General features: G+C 39.3%; 2 protein-coding genes across 2 annotated transcripts; both read right to left on the bottom strand.

Moving 5' to 3' along the window:
• Positions 1 to 188: 188 nt before the first annotated feature.
• Positions 189 to 8,220, bottom strand: tmc4 (transmembrane channel-like 4). Its single transcript, XM_058648514.1, has 16 exons — positions 8,017 to 8,220; positions 7,036 to 7,240; positions 5,942 to 6,090; positions 5,682 to 5,828; positions 5,216 to 5,307; positions 4,262 to 4,407; positions 3,947 to 4,094; positions 3,576 to 3,734; positions 3,327 to 3,484; positions 3,072 to 3,198; positions 2,127 to 2,224; positions 1,680 to 1,863; positions 1,458 to 1,588; positions 1,191 to 1,346; positions 1,007 to 1,085; positions 189 to 901 (listed from the first exon to the last, which is right to left on the bottom strand). Exons 1-16 carry the CDS (start codon positions 8,054 to 8,056, stop codon positions 809 to 811), a joined length of 2,112 nt encoding a protein of 703 aa, XP_058504497.1. The 5' UTR covers positions 8,057 to 8,220; the 3' UTR covers positions 189 to 808.
• A 472-nt stretch (positions 8,221 to 8,692) lies between these two features.
• Positions 8,693 to 17,179, bottom strand: mboat7 (membrane bound O-acyltransferase domain containing 7). The gene is made up of 9 exons (XM_058648009.1): positions 17,079 to 17,179; positions 15,671 to 15,784; positions 14,989 to 15,118; positions 14,292 to 14,418; positions 14,026 to 14,182; positions 13,432 to 13,627; positions 11,817 to 11,969; positions 11,516 to 11,692; positions 8,693 to 10,573 (listed from the first exon to the last, which is right to left on the bottom strand). Exons 2-9 carry the CDS (start codon positions 15,744 to 15,746, stop codon positions 10,174 to 10,176), a joined length of 1,416 nt encoding a protein of 471 aa, XP_058503992.1. The 5' UTR covers positions 15,747 to 15,784; positions 17,079 to 17,179; the 3' UTR covers positions 8,693 to 10,173.
• Between the last annotated feature and the right edge of the window lie 70 nt (positions 17,180 to 17,249).

The raw sequence follows: 17,249 nt of genomic DNA, 5'->3' as shown, positions 1-17,249 counted from the left end.
TAGGTTTTCAAACATAATTTACTGACTAATTTACTTTTTCTAGAGATAATCTACAGTCTTTGGGCAGGTCAGAACAACACAAAGACAGCACTTTGTAAAGTGACAATAATATTTAATAGATAGTACATAACAAATGTGTGTAATTTAACCACACAACAATAACTTAGGTGAGTTGATAATAAACAGGTAAATTTAACTTCCTTTATTTTTTTTTCTCAAAACAGACTTTATGGTTTACATTTGTCAAATACCACAACATCCTAAATCACTCATCCTTTTGCAGAAGTGTCCAACCAGCATTATTACATGGCACTGACTTGATGCATAATGTGTGTATACAGTGTGCATTGGTTCAGATCCCTGTTAATGGGTCTAATCATAAACTACTAGAAAAAAAGAAACCTGTACCTGTTCCCTTGCATTTCTTATCAGCAGGCACTGGGCACTCATGCCTTTGTGAGTCGCCTGCCAAGTTTGATGCCTGTCAAATGACCCGTTTGACAGATATGCTATCAAGTGTGTAATTTACTGCCATGGTTGCCTCGGTAACCATGATCAAAGGTAGGCAGAGGCAGCTATGTCTCCTGTCATACAGTCAGCATATAAATCAGACTTCACATACTTTATATTCACATTTCTATGTTATTGGACCACTGGTTACAGATTTGTAGTGATGTCACAAATCATGGTTGCCATTGAAGGCAGATTATTAGATTATTAACTTCCCACCGTAAAATGTGTCAAATAAACTGTCAAACTCTGGAAAAAAACACGAGTGAAAATCAAACAAAATATTAATAACATGAGTTCAGCCTTCATATACAGCAGCATTAACTATGGGTGGATGAAGTTTCTTCAGCTCCTCAATCTGCTTGACCAAGAACTGCTTATCACGCACCTCCTGCAAGTCAAAGACCCATCAGTGCATTTGTAAAACTAAATGCTTTCTTGTATTAGGGACATAAGCATTTACAGTACGCCACAGAGATTAATGCCATTAACGTACCCGTTTTTGTTGCTCTCTGAGCAGAGCAACACTTTTCCCATAGACAGAAGCTAAGGCTATGAAGTAACACATCCCCACACTGTGAAGGAGAAAAGACACATCATTAAACTTCATTAAACTTTACAACAAAGGACCATATAATATGCAGATAACAAAGACAGAGAGAGGCAACAAATGAACTCACATGAATAATACAAACAGAGGAGTGAGGAACGCCTGGGAGCCAATGAAGAAGAGAAACTCCTGTGAAGTCTGAGGGAGCCTGTAGAAAGATGCTGGAAAAACTGACCACATGCTGGGGAATAAACGGAAGGGACCACAACCAAAGGATGGATGGATCCTGGGAGCACAGAGAGACACTCTTCTTCAACAATGTAATAAAACATGAATGGCATATTCACCCAGTTCCTAGAGATGCTGTCTTTCAAACAAAGCAGTAATCAGGACTCACTCAGACAGACTGTAAATCATGACAACCAGGGCCAGGCCCCAGCCAAGCAGCAGTACCAAGAGGAAAAAGAAGTTGGACTTGGTGGAGCGAAACGTCTTGAGAGCTGGTCGACAATTATAGAAGAGCGTGATCTGAGGAGCACAGTGCCCGTTAACACATGAAACACGGTGAGGAATAAAACCACTGTGTGACATTTTTGCTGTTTTAAAGCAACTCCATCACCTTCTTGAAGTAGAAGAGGAAGACAAACTTGACGGTATTGATGAGTGGCAGCAGAGGGCAAAACAGAGCTCCTGCCCAAACCACGGTCTGACCATAAACCAGGACAAGCACGTTGGAGGGAACCACAAACTCCTGCCGACCCACCCACTGTGCCAGCTTACTGGAGGAGTTGTCCACCACCATCCTGACACAGACAAAAACACAGCACACACAAGTAAATACAAAAGTAGCTTTGTTCCTGCAGATTGTTTCACAATTCAATGAAAGTAATACTGCACATTATCTATTTATGAATTTACTTGGTGTTTATAGTTTTTATTCTTAACACATTCATTAGGGCACGAGTACTCACTGGTGCGAGGGCCTATTGAAAGTTCTGGAATTATTATTTTTCTTCCGAAAGGATCACATTTTTGAGGCAATACATGTTAATACATTTGTTCCTACCTCCGTGGAAACTCCACCAAGATGAGCACAGCAAAGTGGATGAGGAAGTCAAACAGTGTGAGCTTGTACATCTCCTGTCCTACACGTGTTTCCCAGCACTAAATCATGAGACAAACATGTCAAAGATGTACGACGTTAATGTGCTTTGATTGACAATGAACTATAATTAACATACTGTTACTACTGTTTGTTGTCCAATGTCGCCACATTAGTTGCTCACCATACTTTTACACAGTAAACCCAAATTGTAAAAGCATTTAACTTTATACTCCAAGTGTCAGGAGATGAGAGAGTGAGCATCTATCATCATGAGTTACTGAAAAGCTTGTCTCATTTTCATATATTGCATACATTGGCAACTGTCTGCTGATAACACATAATTTGTATTAGAAAGAAAAAGTCATGTCCTTACCTGCATTAACACTAAAGTACAATAGCAACATAGTAATAGTATGGTATTCATTTTGTAATAGGCAAGTAATATTATGGTAATGCTCTTATTTCTATAGTAATCACCAAATAATATCTTGGTTTTCTATTTCAACTTCAATCCTCTACATAAGGGTCGTGGGGAAGCTGGTGCGGGGTACACACTGGACAGATCATCAGTCTGTCACAGGGACACATAGAGACAAACAACCATCCACTCTCACACACACACGTGTGTCTCATCTACCTAAACCAGAGAAAACCCACGCACACACAGGGAGAACATGCAAACTCCATGCAGAAAGGCCCTTGTTCTGACCAGGTCATTACCTGGATATTGCTTTGGAACTAACATGGTATTGCTGTAATATTATACAGTTATTACGAAGCACAAAATGATATATCAACATAACCATGTTGTTATTGTACTGTTATATAAGCGGTAGTGTTATCTTAATCTTGACTCAATTGTGAAGAAGAATAAGAACAATTCATAATAATGAGTAATATAATTACTGGGTAGTCTCCATGGTTGTAATAGCAGAGTTTACAAGTTGCACTGTCGGTGTCTCCCTCACAGGTGATCTGACTCCACAGTGTGTAGAGAAGAATCCCCAGACTCATCAGACGCAGGAACACGGACCTGCACAAGAAATGATCCAATTACCATCTATGATTCTGATTCTCAAGATTACCTGGATGTTTAGAGAAATATTCATGTTAAATATGTCACTGTTAAATAATAAAATAAATGCAAACACTGATTCAAACCTTAACAGTGCAACTATGACGGTGTTGCTTGGGGGGTATTTCTCTACTTTGGCAAGCTGGTCACACAGCAGAGGCACCACAAAATTTCCAGCAGTGATGGCAATGGAGGGAAGATACTCAAAAATCAAGCCCAGGATTCCTTCCTGTCCACTCTTTTGCTGTTTGGGAAAACATGGAACACCACCGGTCACTTAAGAGTTAAACAGACCCTCACAGTATCTCCACTAACTCTACTATAACATGAGTTACCTGGCTGAAGTCGGTAGCCAGAGCGATGCCATAGAAGGCTGCAAAGATGAACCCAAGTGATAGAACACCCATTAAAACACGCAGAGAGTATAGAAGGACTTTCTGACCCAGAGTCAGCTCAGCAGCCCGTCTCTTTAACCTCTGCTCCTCCAGATCCACCTGACAGTGAGGGAGCAGAGAGGTCACGTCAGGGTTCAACAATGAAAACTGACACATCAGCAGAGGTGGAAACTAATAAAAATCATTTACTTGATCATGTGTTTATTTCTGTCTGTGTTTGGATGGACAGACAGACAGACAGACAGACAGACAAGAATGTTTATATATACACATTCCAGCCCTCCAGCTAAACAACACAGATCCCCTCTGACCTGCAGCTGGTAGTTGATGTTCTTCTGCTTCAGTTTGGTTGCTTGGTCTCCTAGGCAACTGTAGTCCCAGCCAGTGAACACCATCATGCTGTAGTTGCCCGCAGTGCTGCCTCCTGTTGCCACGGTAACTCGAAATGCACTCCCCATGCTGTGTACGAGGGGATATACTGAAGTCTTGACTCAGACTTTCACACGTCATTCCTCGTTTGTTTCAGTCACTGACCTGATATTTCATGGCGACAGCTCACTGCACACGCACATGTGTGCACACACACACACACACACACAGACACACACACTGACTGTGGGACTGACCGTGCGATCATGCAGATGAGACAAAAGGCAAAGTAGAACGCAGCAGTGCCGAGGTAAGCCAGTGGGATGTTGTAGGAGAAATTCCCGCTCTCCACCATCGTGTTGTTGTAGAATCCGTAAAACAGGTATGAATATTCCATGAAACCCTGGACAGAGAGGAGAGGATGGTTGATAAGACTGCGGTTACACAAACATGGGATTGAGTTTCATTTATTTTCATCAACAGAGATGACACCAACATCATATCCACAATTGCTTTGATGAAGCGTAACTTTTAGTTTAGCTTAATACTAGATATGGACATAGCCTACTGGGATACCAATTGATGCATTCATAGAATAAAGGCCACTGATGTCATTTCTGTATTGTGGCCCTGTGATGGATTGGTGATTTGTCCACGTGTTCTCCGCCTTTCACACAATGTCAGCTGGAATAAGCTCCAGCTGAAACCATATTGGATGATTGATGTAAAAACAAATAGATATACTGTACAGTACAGTGCACTTCACATGGTCTTTGTTTTAAAGTCTGGGTTGACATTATGGATCATATTATTGATTTTCTTGCTGAGACTTAGATGTGAATTATTATCTTTTTTTTATTAGTAAAAAATACAATAACAAACATTTGTGGTTACTTTTTCTCACATGAGAGCTGTAACTTCTTGGAGTGTTTTATTTAGATAGAAAGAAAGGAAAAACATGTAGGACTCATGAACTATGGAGTTTTCTATAACATGTTTATAATGGAGAGTCCAAGGACATGCACCAGAATGTCAAGTAATGTGATACTTTAATGTGTCATAGATAAGAAGCAGTAAATTCGGCACATTTTCCTCTTGTTAAAGTCAGCAGATAAACAATAAATGAACAATGATCATTGTCCTCGACACCCTGTTCTATTTGTTCTATAAATATCATGTGTTATTTTGACGCTGCAGTGTCTGTCTCTCACCGTTCCTGAAAGTAAGTCCAGCAAATATTTATAGAACACAATCAAGCCTTGAGGATTCGGGTCATACTTCATGCATTGTGAACCCGCCAAACCTGGAAAACACAACAAAAACAACATTTCATGATATCCACATGCATTCTCAGATTATAATATGTTTTGCTGATTAAATTCTAATGGCAGAGAGTCAACACTGTCTGCTAACATTTTCTGTAGATACTGTTTTCAGATGAGAAACAAGCACCAGTGAGTATTGGTTTTATTCATGAGAGGAATACCACGACTGCTACCACAGCAGCCTCCGAGGCTGTTGCCTAGAAACAGCAGCACAAACCTGTGATGAGGCAGGACTGTGCAAAAACATCAGACTGATATAATAAACACGTTCAGTGCCAGCACTGTGTGCCACATGGACACATGGTGTTTGCTAAAGTGAAATGTTGTTTGAGAGGCTTGGACAAATGATTACCGCTGTAACCGGTGCTGGAGCCAACCGATCTGAATACGATGCTGGGGATGAGGACAAATCCAGCTATCAGTAAGAAGGAAAAAAAATTGAGCACCACCAAGAATCGCAGGAACAGAAAGTAAGACTGGACTCCACCTCCAAAATTCCCTATAAAGGATGAAAAAAAAACATGAGCTTTTAGTTCAAAATACAAACATACTGTACATTTTTCTTATCTTTGCTTTGACCACATCTATTTCTATTTGAATGAATATTCATACCTCCAATCTTTTGTAAAGACTTTCTCCACAGTACGAAAAAGTAGAGAAATTCTCTGCTGTTGTTTTTGAGTTTACGCAGTGATTTGGCCTGCCTCCATTTCCAAGACTTCCCGCTGGAAACCACAGGCACCTGCATTTCCTGCACCTGCCTGAAATCAACACAACTCCTCAGTATCTACTGTTTAAATCATTGCTCATATTTTTGCAAAATCAGTCTCATTGTATGGAAACTAGAGACTATGTAAAGTATATTATGAACTTATTCATTCCAAATAGTTCCTAACTTAACCTCAGTCTTGTCTAAAGTACCTAAAAGTGATACTTGAGTAAAAGTACAAGTATGTTACCAGAAAATGACTTTGGTAGAAGTTGAAGTCACTTGTAATAATATAACTTAAGTAAAGGTCTTATAGTATACGACATTTACTGGACCTCAGTATCAAAAGTAATTTTCTGATATAAAACGTACTTAAGTTTTAAAAGTAAAAGTATTAAAAAAGTGAGGAGTTAGGATTGAGCCATGGTAGCGTGAGTTGTCTTTCAACTGGAAGGTTGTGGGTTCAATTCCTCAGGCTCTTCTAGTCTATATGTGTCCTTGAGCAAAGACACTTAACACCATGTTGCAGCGTGTGAATGGGTGAAAACTGTAGTGTAAAGCAGCTCATCAAGACTAGAAAAGCTCTATATAAATACAGACCATAATACCAACTCTTCTTCTTCTTCTGATTTTATTTGCTAGTAACGAGTAACAAAGACAGTTAGAGGAAATGTAGTGGACTAAGTTGCCAGAAATATAAATAACAAAGGAAAGTTCAGATACATGAATTTTGTACTTAAGTACAGTAACTAAGTATTTGTACTTTGTTACATTACAACACTGCTTAACGTGTGTGCAGCAGATTAGCTGAATATATACAAATATTTGGTGGAAGAAAATATTTCAATAATAGACTCTAGAATCTCCAAATTATTTGTCAGGTGATATTTCCAGGATTTTTGTGAACAAAAGTATATCCTCTCACTTTATAAATAAAAAAGCATTTAGACTGAGACTGTGTGAGTGTTTATATAAACGTGAGCAGTTGTGTTCATACCTCAGAGCTCTTTTCAGAGCCATGTGCATAGGTCTGCTCCTGATCTCCCGGGTCTCTTCACAGTTCTCGTCTTCAGCTTCATCTTCATCTTCCTCTTCGGAGGTCGACCTCCAGTTGAACTGTGGGTAATTCTGATCCGACCCTGGAGATGAAACCCCTCGTAACCTCAGCGACTGCTGCTCACCAGGGAAACCTGTCTGTGAGACTGTGAGAACAACAGCAAAAGAAACGGTGAAGCTGATGTCAGATTAAAATAAGATTCATACGTGAAACTACAGTACAGTACAATAACATGGTAATTTGTATTTGTATTTTTTGTATTTATTTATTTGCACCATAAAAAAAACGACAATTACAAAAAACAGAAATTAAAGAAGAATAGTAAGTGCAGGAGAGGTTAAAAAACCCTACATGGGCTTATAAGAAGCACCTCCCCAAGAAATATACACATTCAAAGGATAAATCAACAACAACAACAATAGGAGAAAGCAACAACAAATAACAACAAAAAAGGAAGCAATACAAGTGCCATTTTATAGCAGACACTCAAAGAAGTCAGAAATAAAAACATGGGTATGTATAAATATAAAATGATTGTATTTAACTGAGTGTATAAGCATGTAAAGAGAGTAATAGTATGGTTATCATTTTGAAATGGGGCAATATTATGGTTATGCCATCTTAGTTCTAATACCCTTTCCAGCCAGGTCATAACAATGGTAATAATGTGGTATTAGAAGAGAATATTACAGTACTATCATGTTATTTCAAAAGTAATATGCAGGTAATAGCTTGGTAACGAGAAATACTTGAAAAACTATGTACTATTTCTTGTCAATTAATTAAAAATAGGATTTTACAAAAATTATGACTATACTTTTACCATATTGTTACCTGATGCATAGTAATGTATTTAAGATATTCACTTAGTTCATGGTTTAAAACAAAAGGAAATGAATATGTACAAGTAAAAAGACACACCTTCATTTGAGCTTGGATACTGTGCCCGTTCACTGGTCATTTCTGTCCTGCAGTTCCACAAAAATTAGCCTGAAAAACTCTTCGATCGCCACATAAAGACTAATACTTTTCCAGCAATGAACTCAAAATGAGCCCGTCATGAGGAAACGCAGCCCATTCAGGAATCATGAGTCCGTCTGTGGGTTTTTTTTTCCACGGACTTTACTCCCTCTGTAATTGACCACACAGGTACTTCCTTGTTGGCTTAACCCATAACTCCTTTTATAATGAGCTTGGTCTAGTTGCACACAGGTCAAACTGAAGTAAAAATGTGTTACTGATGGAAACAAAGACACATCTATGAGGCTAATGACAAACTGATCATCTGCACTGTTGAATACATGGAGGCCAGTGATAAAAACAAATGAAAAATATGCAGTAAATATGAGCAGACTTGTATATAATTTGATCAGCTGCAAAAACCTGCCAAAAGAAAGCACCGACACACTATTGTGAGGTTACTAAGCAGCTGTGTTTGTGGTCACTACAGCTGCAGAGTTAATTATTTCCCCGTTTGACAACAGATACACAGAATATATATAGAAACCTTTCATCAGGTTTTGTAATTACTTGAATTTCACAGAATAATGAAACTATCAGGTTTACACTTTAAGAAAGGAAAGACAAGGGCATGACATTGGTGGTGAAAATGCTGTCCAGTGGAGTTTATAAAGACAAATGACAAAACAGACAAAGGGCAGGAAAATAAATAGCCCGATGACATGATTCACAACCACCACTGTTAATGGAATAATAAAGAGAGCCATTTCTGCAAGGGAGGACTGAGGGTAGTGGCAAAACAACACATGCAGTTTAAATGATCTCCATTACAAGAAACAGTTCAACAAGAAAACACATTGGAAGGAAATAACTGCCAGTAATGTTAATATTTAACTCAAAATGTACAGAAACAGAAGTGAAATGAAGCTTCCTTGATGTATTTTCCAGGTGAACACTGAATATTTCACTTTAACATTTATCAATTCCAGCAGGTTTGTATTTTAAATATGTGATATATTAAAAAAGTTGAAATTCTTTCTGCCTGTAATTATCTTCCAGTTTATTCACGTGTAATACTTTTAGTTCTTTAACCATTGATTTAACAAATTGATTTGCTTCTTCTTTGGATTATACTGGGAAAAATGATATGATGTGCTGTTACCCAAGACTGTCACATTTGCCACATTTTGTAAATAAACGTCTGGTCCCAGCCCTGAATGGTCCACGATGGCAGTGCAGATATTTGGGCAGTAAACAGACGTGTGTTATTATTCAAATGATACACTCTTCACTGGATACAACGCTGCAACAGAGATGTCAGCGCACGTGTTTCCTGATATTGAGCCGAGTTGTTTGTGCGACAGTTAACGGCAGAAAAAAAAAAAGTAAGGATCAAGTCAATGGAAATAACCGTGTATTTTCATAAAATGCATACATCATGCTCAGTCACGGGGGTGGGTGTGGCATCACTGAGCACTGTTGGAATGTTTTGTTTGTTGTAGGATAAAGGATCATAAACATTAAAGGATCATTTTTGAAGGTTGCACTGCTTGATGTTGTCACGTGCCTTTAAAAAGGTACAGTGTGTAGGATTTAGCATTATGCATTTGTGATGTTGCAGCTGAATCTCTCTCACTTCACCCTTCCCTTCTATAAGCTGTTAAATCTGCCCATTGTACACATGATGGCCTCTGTAGAGAAGAGCTGCTCCTGGTCTAAATATAAAGGGCTCATTCTGTGGTAATGGAAACTATTTATACATAATAGGTGATTGCACATGCAAAGAAGAACACCTTCATTCACACACTGGACCTTGAAAGTAGCATCTTAGCATGACAGTGACCTCATGTTGTCCCAACACAGAGGCCAATGCTCACAATACAAAAGTAACATTATGCTCCAACATCCGTGTTCTCAGTACTTTTACATGAAATATCTCCTGCGGCAGTTTAAGCAACATTTACATGTGACACTGTTTGACTCACTGTATTTACAATGAGTCTTGTTGGACGTGTGTGTGTGTGTGTGTGTTAGAGTGTTGGTGAAAAGTAATGTTGAAACTTCTACACTTGAATTAAGTCCTCATGTCTTCCAGCCATTTCCTTTCTGTATGTTCATTCAGTCGGTTTTTTTCTCATGCACCTTTTCTATCTCTCCCTCCTTTTTCACCTCCTTGTCCCCTCTCTTCCCTTCCCTCTTCCCTCCCTTCAGCACCTTGCCCACTATTATACAACCGACGGCGATGACATGCATGACAAAGTAGATGGACGACCAGTAGTGGATGGTGTCAGACGCCTTTAGCAGCACAAAGCCCATGCACATGTAGTCATAGGCCCTCATCTTCAAAAACCAGTGAACCCAGTCAAAGATGTTCTGCCCACGAGGGCCCAGTTTGGTTCGGACAGATGCCTCCATTACAGACTCAGCTGCGATGCACAGGGGGATGGTGAGGAAGGAGAGGTAGTAGCCAGCATGTAGTCCGTGCCAGTAGGCGCTGATGAACATAGTCCAGCCAGCCCTGGGGTCACAAACAAAAAGGAGAGATGCTTACAGGGGCTAAAGGTAAGTTTAGTAAGGTAAGTGTGGCTGTAAATAAACAGCCTCATCACTATGCCTGCACTTACAGGAGTTTGAGTCCTAGGCTCCAGGTAAAACAGTCTAACGCCATAGTCTGACTATGACAGGCAATCGTATAGTATACATAGAGAAGAGGAGAGTAGAGGAGGTGCTGTACCTCTACATAAGCTAGTGAACAGCGAGTTTGGACGGTGAGATGGATTGTGCTGTGGTTCTGCATGTTTCGTACCTGCTCTTCACGTTAATGTGATACAAATGGTTGCTGTGTTGTTCGAAGAAAGACGCCTCTGCCGTGTGATTTCCGCCAACAGTACTGCAGTTTATACAGTTTACAAGTCGTTTCCTTCAACTAAGCGTATACGTGCAGGAGTAATCAGACCATGAATTGCATTACCCTGGTATGTTAGTACGACTAAGACTAGCTCAATCTTAATGGGGCTGACTTGTTTACATGACATTTAAACAAGACGACTCAATAATCGTCTTAGTCCGACTAAAACCGGACTTCTAACGTGCATGTAAACCCACTGAATGACAGAGGAAAGAGTAGAATCTTTCATGTTCTTCCTGACGAGCTGCACTTGATAAGGATATGGAGAGGGCATTTAAAAGGCTTCTCCTACTTCATAATGTGACATTGTATTTTTGCTAGACTGCCTAAAATACTAATAAAGAGAGAGAGAAGAGATCTACCTCTCTGATTTTAGATAAAATAAAGGATATTTTCTTATAGTTGGAAACTCAGAAACATTTTCCTCACTGCACAAATCCCATGCAGACATTCTGATATGCTTACATTCTATAAACAGGGACGTGTAGTGGGTTACATCATGGATATAAGCCTGTTATATAAGCACCGCCTGCTGTAAACATTAGGCCTCACCTGAGAGCGTAGGCCTTGAAGGGGGCGTTGGGGTAGATGTAGTGATGCAGCCACCACTGCACTGTCATGTTCCAGTAACGCATGCCGTGTCTGACCTTCACACAGAAGTCAGTGTTGTAACAGTCGATGTTCTGGATGGTTCTGAAGTCATATTTCTCTTCAGCAGTGGGATCAGAACTGACCAAGAGGGAAATGAGTCGGAGAATGTGGAAAATAAACGGCCACAGATAAGAAATGTCAATGCACGTAAATACACCCTTAATACACACTTAATATACATGTTGTTTCTGTGGTGCAGTACCTGTAGTTGACGGTGGGTCCTCCACCGGGTTTGGACAACGCCTTTTCTGGATAACAGCCCAGACCTGCACTGATACAACCAGCCTCAGCTCCACACCACGCTGCATAGAAACGCATCCGGAACACAAAGAACACCACTACCATGTAGAAGAACCTGGTGATTAAAAGGAATGGAGAGAAAGAAGCACATTATTCATCTTCATAACGGAGTCCTCCACAATGTGCACTACATGTCAAGCTACAGGTAACCTTTCTGCATGAAGCATTTTGGTTTTAATTTACTTAATAACAGAAATTTTGCTCAATGAAAAAGTTGTCAGTGTACAATATGATAAAAGAGTGGTTTCACATTCTGTTAAATTTTTTTTGTATTCACTTAACTTGACAGAAACACAGTAAAGAGCCGTGTAGGGCTTTTATTTTCTTTGAAAGTAGTGACTTTGACATCAAATTTTTGTCAATTTCATTTATTTTTAATCCCAGCTTCCTCTGTTGTTGTGGGAATGAGACATGTATCTCAGATCCACTGTCTGAGGATCGAATAACACATTTCTCTAGAAATCAGTACATTTTTTTTATATTTTTTGGGTGAAGTGGCCCTTTAAATGCCTTTGAAATTAGGTTTAGTTAATCTGAGAATTCTATTTGTTATCCAGTGGTCTGTAAGATAAAATGTCCTCTCACAAATGCCCAGTGGTTAAATCCTTCTGGACAGAGCTTCACAAAGTATTAGGCAGCATGTTTAATACTAATCTACCTATGCAGTTTTCTACATTATTTTTAGGAAATTCGGATTCACAGGTCAGGCAAGCTGATGAATATTTATTTTGATAACCGCTGGTAAAAAGGCACTGACACGGCGTTGGCTTCTCCCTGATCCGCCTACAATACAGGAGTGGATAAGTATAGTAAGTGACATTTACCTCATAGAACAGATTACCTTCTCCATTCGCCTACAGAAAAACATATTTATCGAATTGTGGTCCAAATGGGTAAGATATGTTAGTTTTGAACAGGCAGAAGTATTGAATGGATGATCCTGTAATGCTATTTTTATGCTTTACTCTTGAATGTTTTATTTGGCCTAACGACTAGTGTGTATTGTTTTATTTTATTTATTTAAAAAGAAAAAAAACTCCCTGGTGGACATTTCTTTATTTGCTATCTTTCCCAATTTGTTTGAGTTCTCAAGTATACTTTTATTTGACTTTTTGTATTTTGTTTCCTGTTTTGTATACAGAAATTTCAATTGTGAGTCGCAGAAATACCATTGTTTGTTATTTGAAATGAAAGTAATTGCTGTATTGTAATGCTCTCACAAAACAAAAATTAAAAATTAAAAAAAAAAAATGTCCTCTCACAAACACTTAAAAAGTTACACTTTAGCAGGACAAATGTTTTAATTATACTGAGTTTTATATCACAGCAAGGTCACCGTTTCAAATACCGGGTTGACCGAGGGCATTCCAGGATGGGAAGATTGTCTCCGTCCCTCTGTGACCCTCATGAGGAGGATATAGCGGCCCTTGAGTTTATTTCTCTCAAATAACATTTTAATTAAACGAGAAGATAATGACAACAGGGTGTATTAGAAGAGAAATGCATCGACTCATTACCTGAAAAAAAAGTTTTGATCCAGGAACTCGTCTGTGCGAACGTAAGCCAGAGGAAACACAGAGTTGGCGGCCAGGAAGAGAGCGCCGTAGACTGGAACCAGCTTCAGACGCTGCAGACACGGTGCTAAGCTGGGCAGAGCCAGCGGACTTGGCTGCTTCAGCCAGTCAGCGTATGTTTGGAAGCGAAAGAAGGGACCTTCATTGAGACGGACCAAAAGGAAGAGGAATAAGGGCAGTGTTGAGAAGACAGTGATTCACAACAAAGGACAATCATGACAATGCAAGACACGTGGAGGGAACAGTGGAGGGAACAGTGGAGGGCGGTGTGGTTCAAAGGAAGAGGAAAACAAAAAGAGAGTGTGTGAAAACTTAAAGCAACTTGTAAATAATACTGAAAACAATATGGACTCACACAATAGTGGACAAGAAGCGGAGAGTGAGACAAAGAGAGACAACAGTTAAGATTCATGCACAAGCAAATGGACTTCAACAACAGCAGCTCATACAAAAGCATCATGTTAAAAATTCAAATAATATTTTGAATACACCAACTCTCTAACACAATTATCACTGAGAGAATACATCTCCACTTACCAGTCATTATGCCAACATAACAGTAGCTATAGGACAGAATATCGTAGAGGGACGGTTCCTCAGAAAGACCACCAATGACTGGAGACTTGGCAAAGGAGCTCACTTCCTTTTTCTTCTCCGTGTGGAAACTCTTCACCTCGTTGGCTAGACTCACCATCTGAGATGGAAAAAACAGGAGGACTTATAAAACGTCGGCAGTGATAGATGCTGTGTTTCTTTGGTAATGCTCTCCAGTGAACGCGCTGTGTGATTTAGGGTTTCTCCACCTTGAGAGTAAGAAGCAGCTGGATGGCGTTGGCAAAAGGTGTTGGCGGTGGAAGACCAACCCAGGTGACCAGCCGGAAGAAGAGGAGGTAGAGAAAGGTCCAGCTGAGACTCAGTGCTGGGGCTTGTCTGGTAGACAGAGACAAAAGTTAGGAGCAATTTTATAGGTTCTGCTTTTTGTTAAATTAAATGAATAAAACAATCTTAAATTTGTGTAGGCTGTTCCATTCCATTAAGACAATTTAACAGCCTACTAACAGCCCAACTAATGTTGTCTTTCAGTTTAATAGATTCCTTTGCATGTGACATGTTTATTTATTTAATCTTGCAGGAAAGTAAACACATGTATAATAAAAAAAACGTACAAAATGAAGGTCCAATAGTGAACATTATAAATGGTAGCTTACAAATTCAATAAAAACATTTCAATAAAACACTCATTGTTTCCATCAATTTCAGTCAAAAATAAGGACTTGTTGCTTTCCTTGTCACAAGTTATGATACATTATCATCTTTAGAGATTATTAAGGCAAAACAAGATGCAAGGGATGTTATTCATAGACTTTATAGACCCATTTATTACTACGCCTGTGCAAACAGCCGACATTTTAATCAACACTAAGATCAACTCTAAATGTTACATCCTAACTTTTGTAAAATCAGTGCATTTCATGCAAGTTTGCCTTGTCCATCACTCACCGCCAGCTGCTCTTTATAATAATCCATGTTCCAATCACCGTCACCAGAGAGTGGAGTGCGTGTATGTGACAGGTAGCGATAGTGATGGAGAGGCCCAGAAGAAGAGCTGCCCCCTGCTTCACAGGTGGACCTGGATTGAAACAGATAAGAAGATTGTTGATGTTTTTTTCCTTCAGGAAAACATACACTATGTGGACATAAGTATTCAAACGCCTGCTCATTAAACCAACAGGAGATTTGTGCCCATTAATTGTGTAGAGCATTTATGAGGTCAGGCACTGATGTTGGACGAGAAGGCCTGGCTTGCAATTTCGGTTCCGGTTCATCCCAAAAGCTGCTTGATTGGGTTGAGGTCAGGTCAGTCAAGTTTTTCCACACAAAACATGTCTTTCTAGTCCTGGCTTTGGGCACTAGGGCACAGTCGTGTTGATATAGAAAAGGGAAGCATAGCATTATCCAAAATGTCTTGGTATGCTGAAGCGTTAAGATTGTCCTCCACCTGAGATAAGGTGCTTAGAGCCCAAAGCCCGATTGAAACACCTGAATTCAATACTTTGTCTATATAGTGTATGCAGTCTAGAGACTGAGAGATCTCTGTAACCAAGTGAATACTGTCAAAAATAAAGATTCTTAATGATTTTTCCTAAAAATGTCTGTATCTCAGGTTGACCATAACACTCACTGAGGTAGCGGAAGAGGAATCCAGCAGGAATGGAGGCAGCGAGAATTCCCAGGTACACCAGCTCGTCGGGAGACATGGCTCTGCTAACACGGACACACAACAGCTCCCCACTGTCTAATATGGAAAAACATGCAAATATGACAGAGGCAACACAAGGAAACATACAGAGAACACAACACATTTAACAAAACTCCATTGTTTGTATTTATATTGAAAACATATTACATAATAAAATGAAATACTAGTAAAGTACATATTAAATATAAAGCCATTCCGCAGATATTTTTGTTCTAGTTCTTCTAAAACTGCATAGTAGGGATTACGGATGTATTTTGGTGAAATTATAATAGGATGCACATTGCACACCAGTAAGATCACACCTGAGGGGTTTGCAAGACCAGATTGTACAGAAGAGCTCGAGCAAAATTAGTTTTTATATGGCCAATGATAGTCATTAGCAAACAAGGCAACAAATGGCCAATGTTTGAACAGAAAAATAAAATGCTGAACACAAATAAAACACTTTGTGTGTCTCTTGATACTGCAATTTGTATCTGCACTGTAGTTCACTAATGTTTTAAATTAAAATAACATACAAACTAAATGTCACATACAAGAGACTACTCACTAAGTACTTTCCGGTCAAGATTCGTGGAGTGGAAAAGTTTTTTAAACAGCAGAAATGTATTATACCTTTCAGAAATAATGTTAAACTGTTTTTTAAACTTCGCGAAGTGATCGTTAAAGAGAAAATGTCTCGAACACTTAGAGGGGGAAGTGACAACAGTTAAAAAACGTGCTTGAGTAAAAACTTGCAATATACTCTGCAGAAATACAGAGGCAATTTAAACGGAAGTGGTTTACTAACTACGCAACTTCATTTACACGGAGACAACATTCGTGTCAACGATACTTGAGCTAAAGAATTGCAAAATATCGTTAAGAATTCCACATTACGTTAAAACCCTTTGACTAAATTCACAACCACATTTTACTGGGTAGTTAAAATACAAGATTGTGAAATAAGAGACAGCACACACAGATATTACTCAACACGTGGGAACATGTTGGTTTAGTGAACATTACTATAGGAGGTTCGGTTAGTGTCACGGCAGCATATGTTCAACATACCTTATACACATAAAGTTAAACGCACTAAAGTCGGTCTGTGTAATGAATGGATGTATGAATTGTTTCTGCTTTAGAATAGACCAAGCCGACCATAGACTCGATTGACAGACGCGTTCTTTTGTACGCTGGCTAGGCATTTAGTACATTCCATGTCATTTAGCAGACGCTTTTATCCAAAGCGAAAAAGGTTAGGGGTTAGCATTGTTCGTGCTAAAACCTAACTTAATGCTATAGTAAACCTCCGTTGCATTAAGATGTTTAAGTTCTCATTACTCACATTGAATAGTCCGAAATTCAAATAACCGAGTGCAGCCACCAGCCGAATCGTCCCATCAGCTTACCACTGCATTTACTTCCTGGTGAGGAAAGATGACGTCACGGATTGGCTCACTCCAGCAATAGGGGTGTGGACTCTACCATTGTGAAATCAAGAGTGCCACCTCAAGCT

This window comes from Solea solea, chromosome 13 (genome assembly GCF_958295425.1).
Source record: "Solea solea chromosome 13, fSolSol10.1, whole genome shotgun sequence".
Classification (NCBI taxonomy): domain Eukaryota; kingdom Metazoa; phylum Chordata; class Actinopteri; order Pleuronectiformes; family Soleidae; genus Solea; species Solea solea.
The sequence above is the reverse complement of the archived record's forward strand: the minus strand, read 5'-3'. Positions and strand labels throughout refer to the sequence as shown.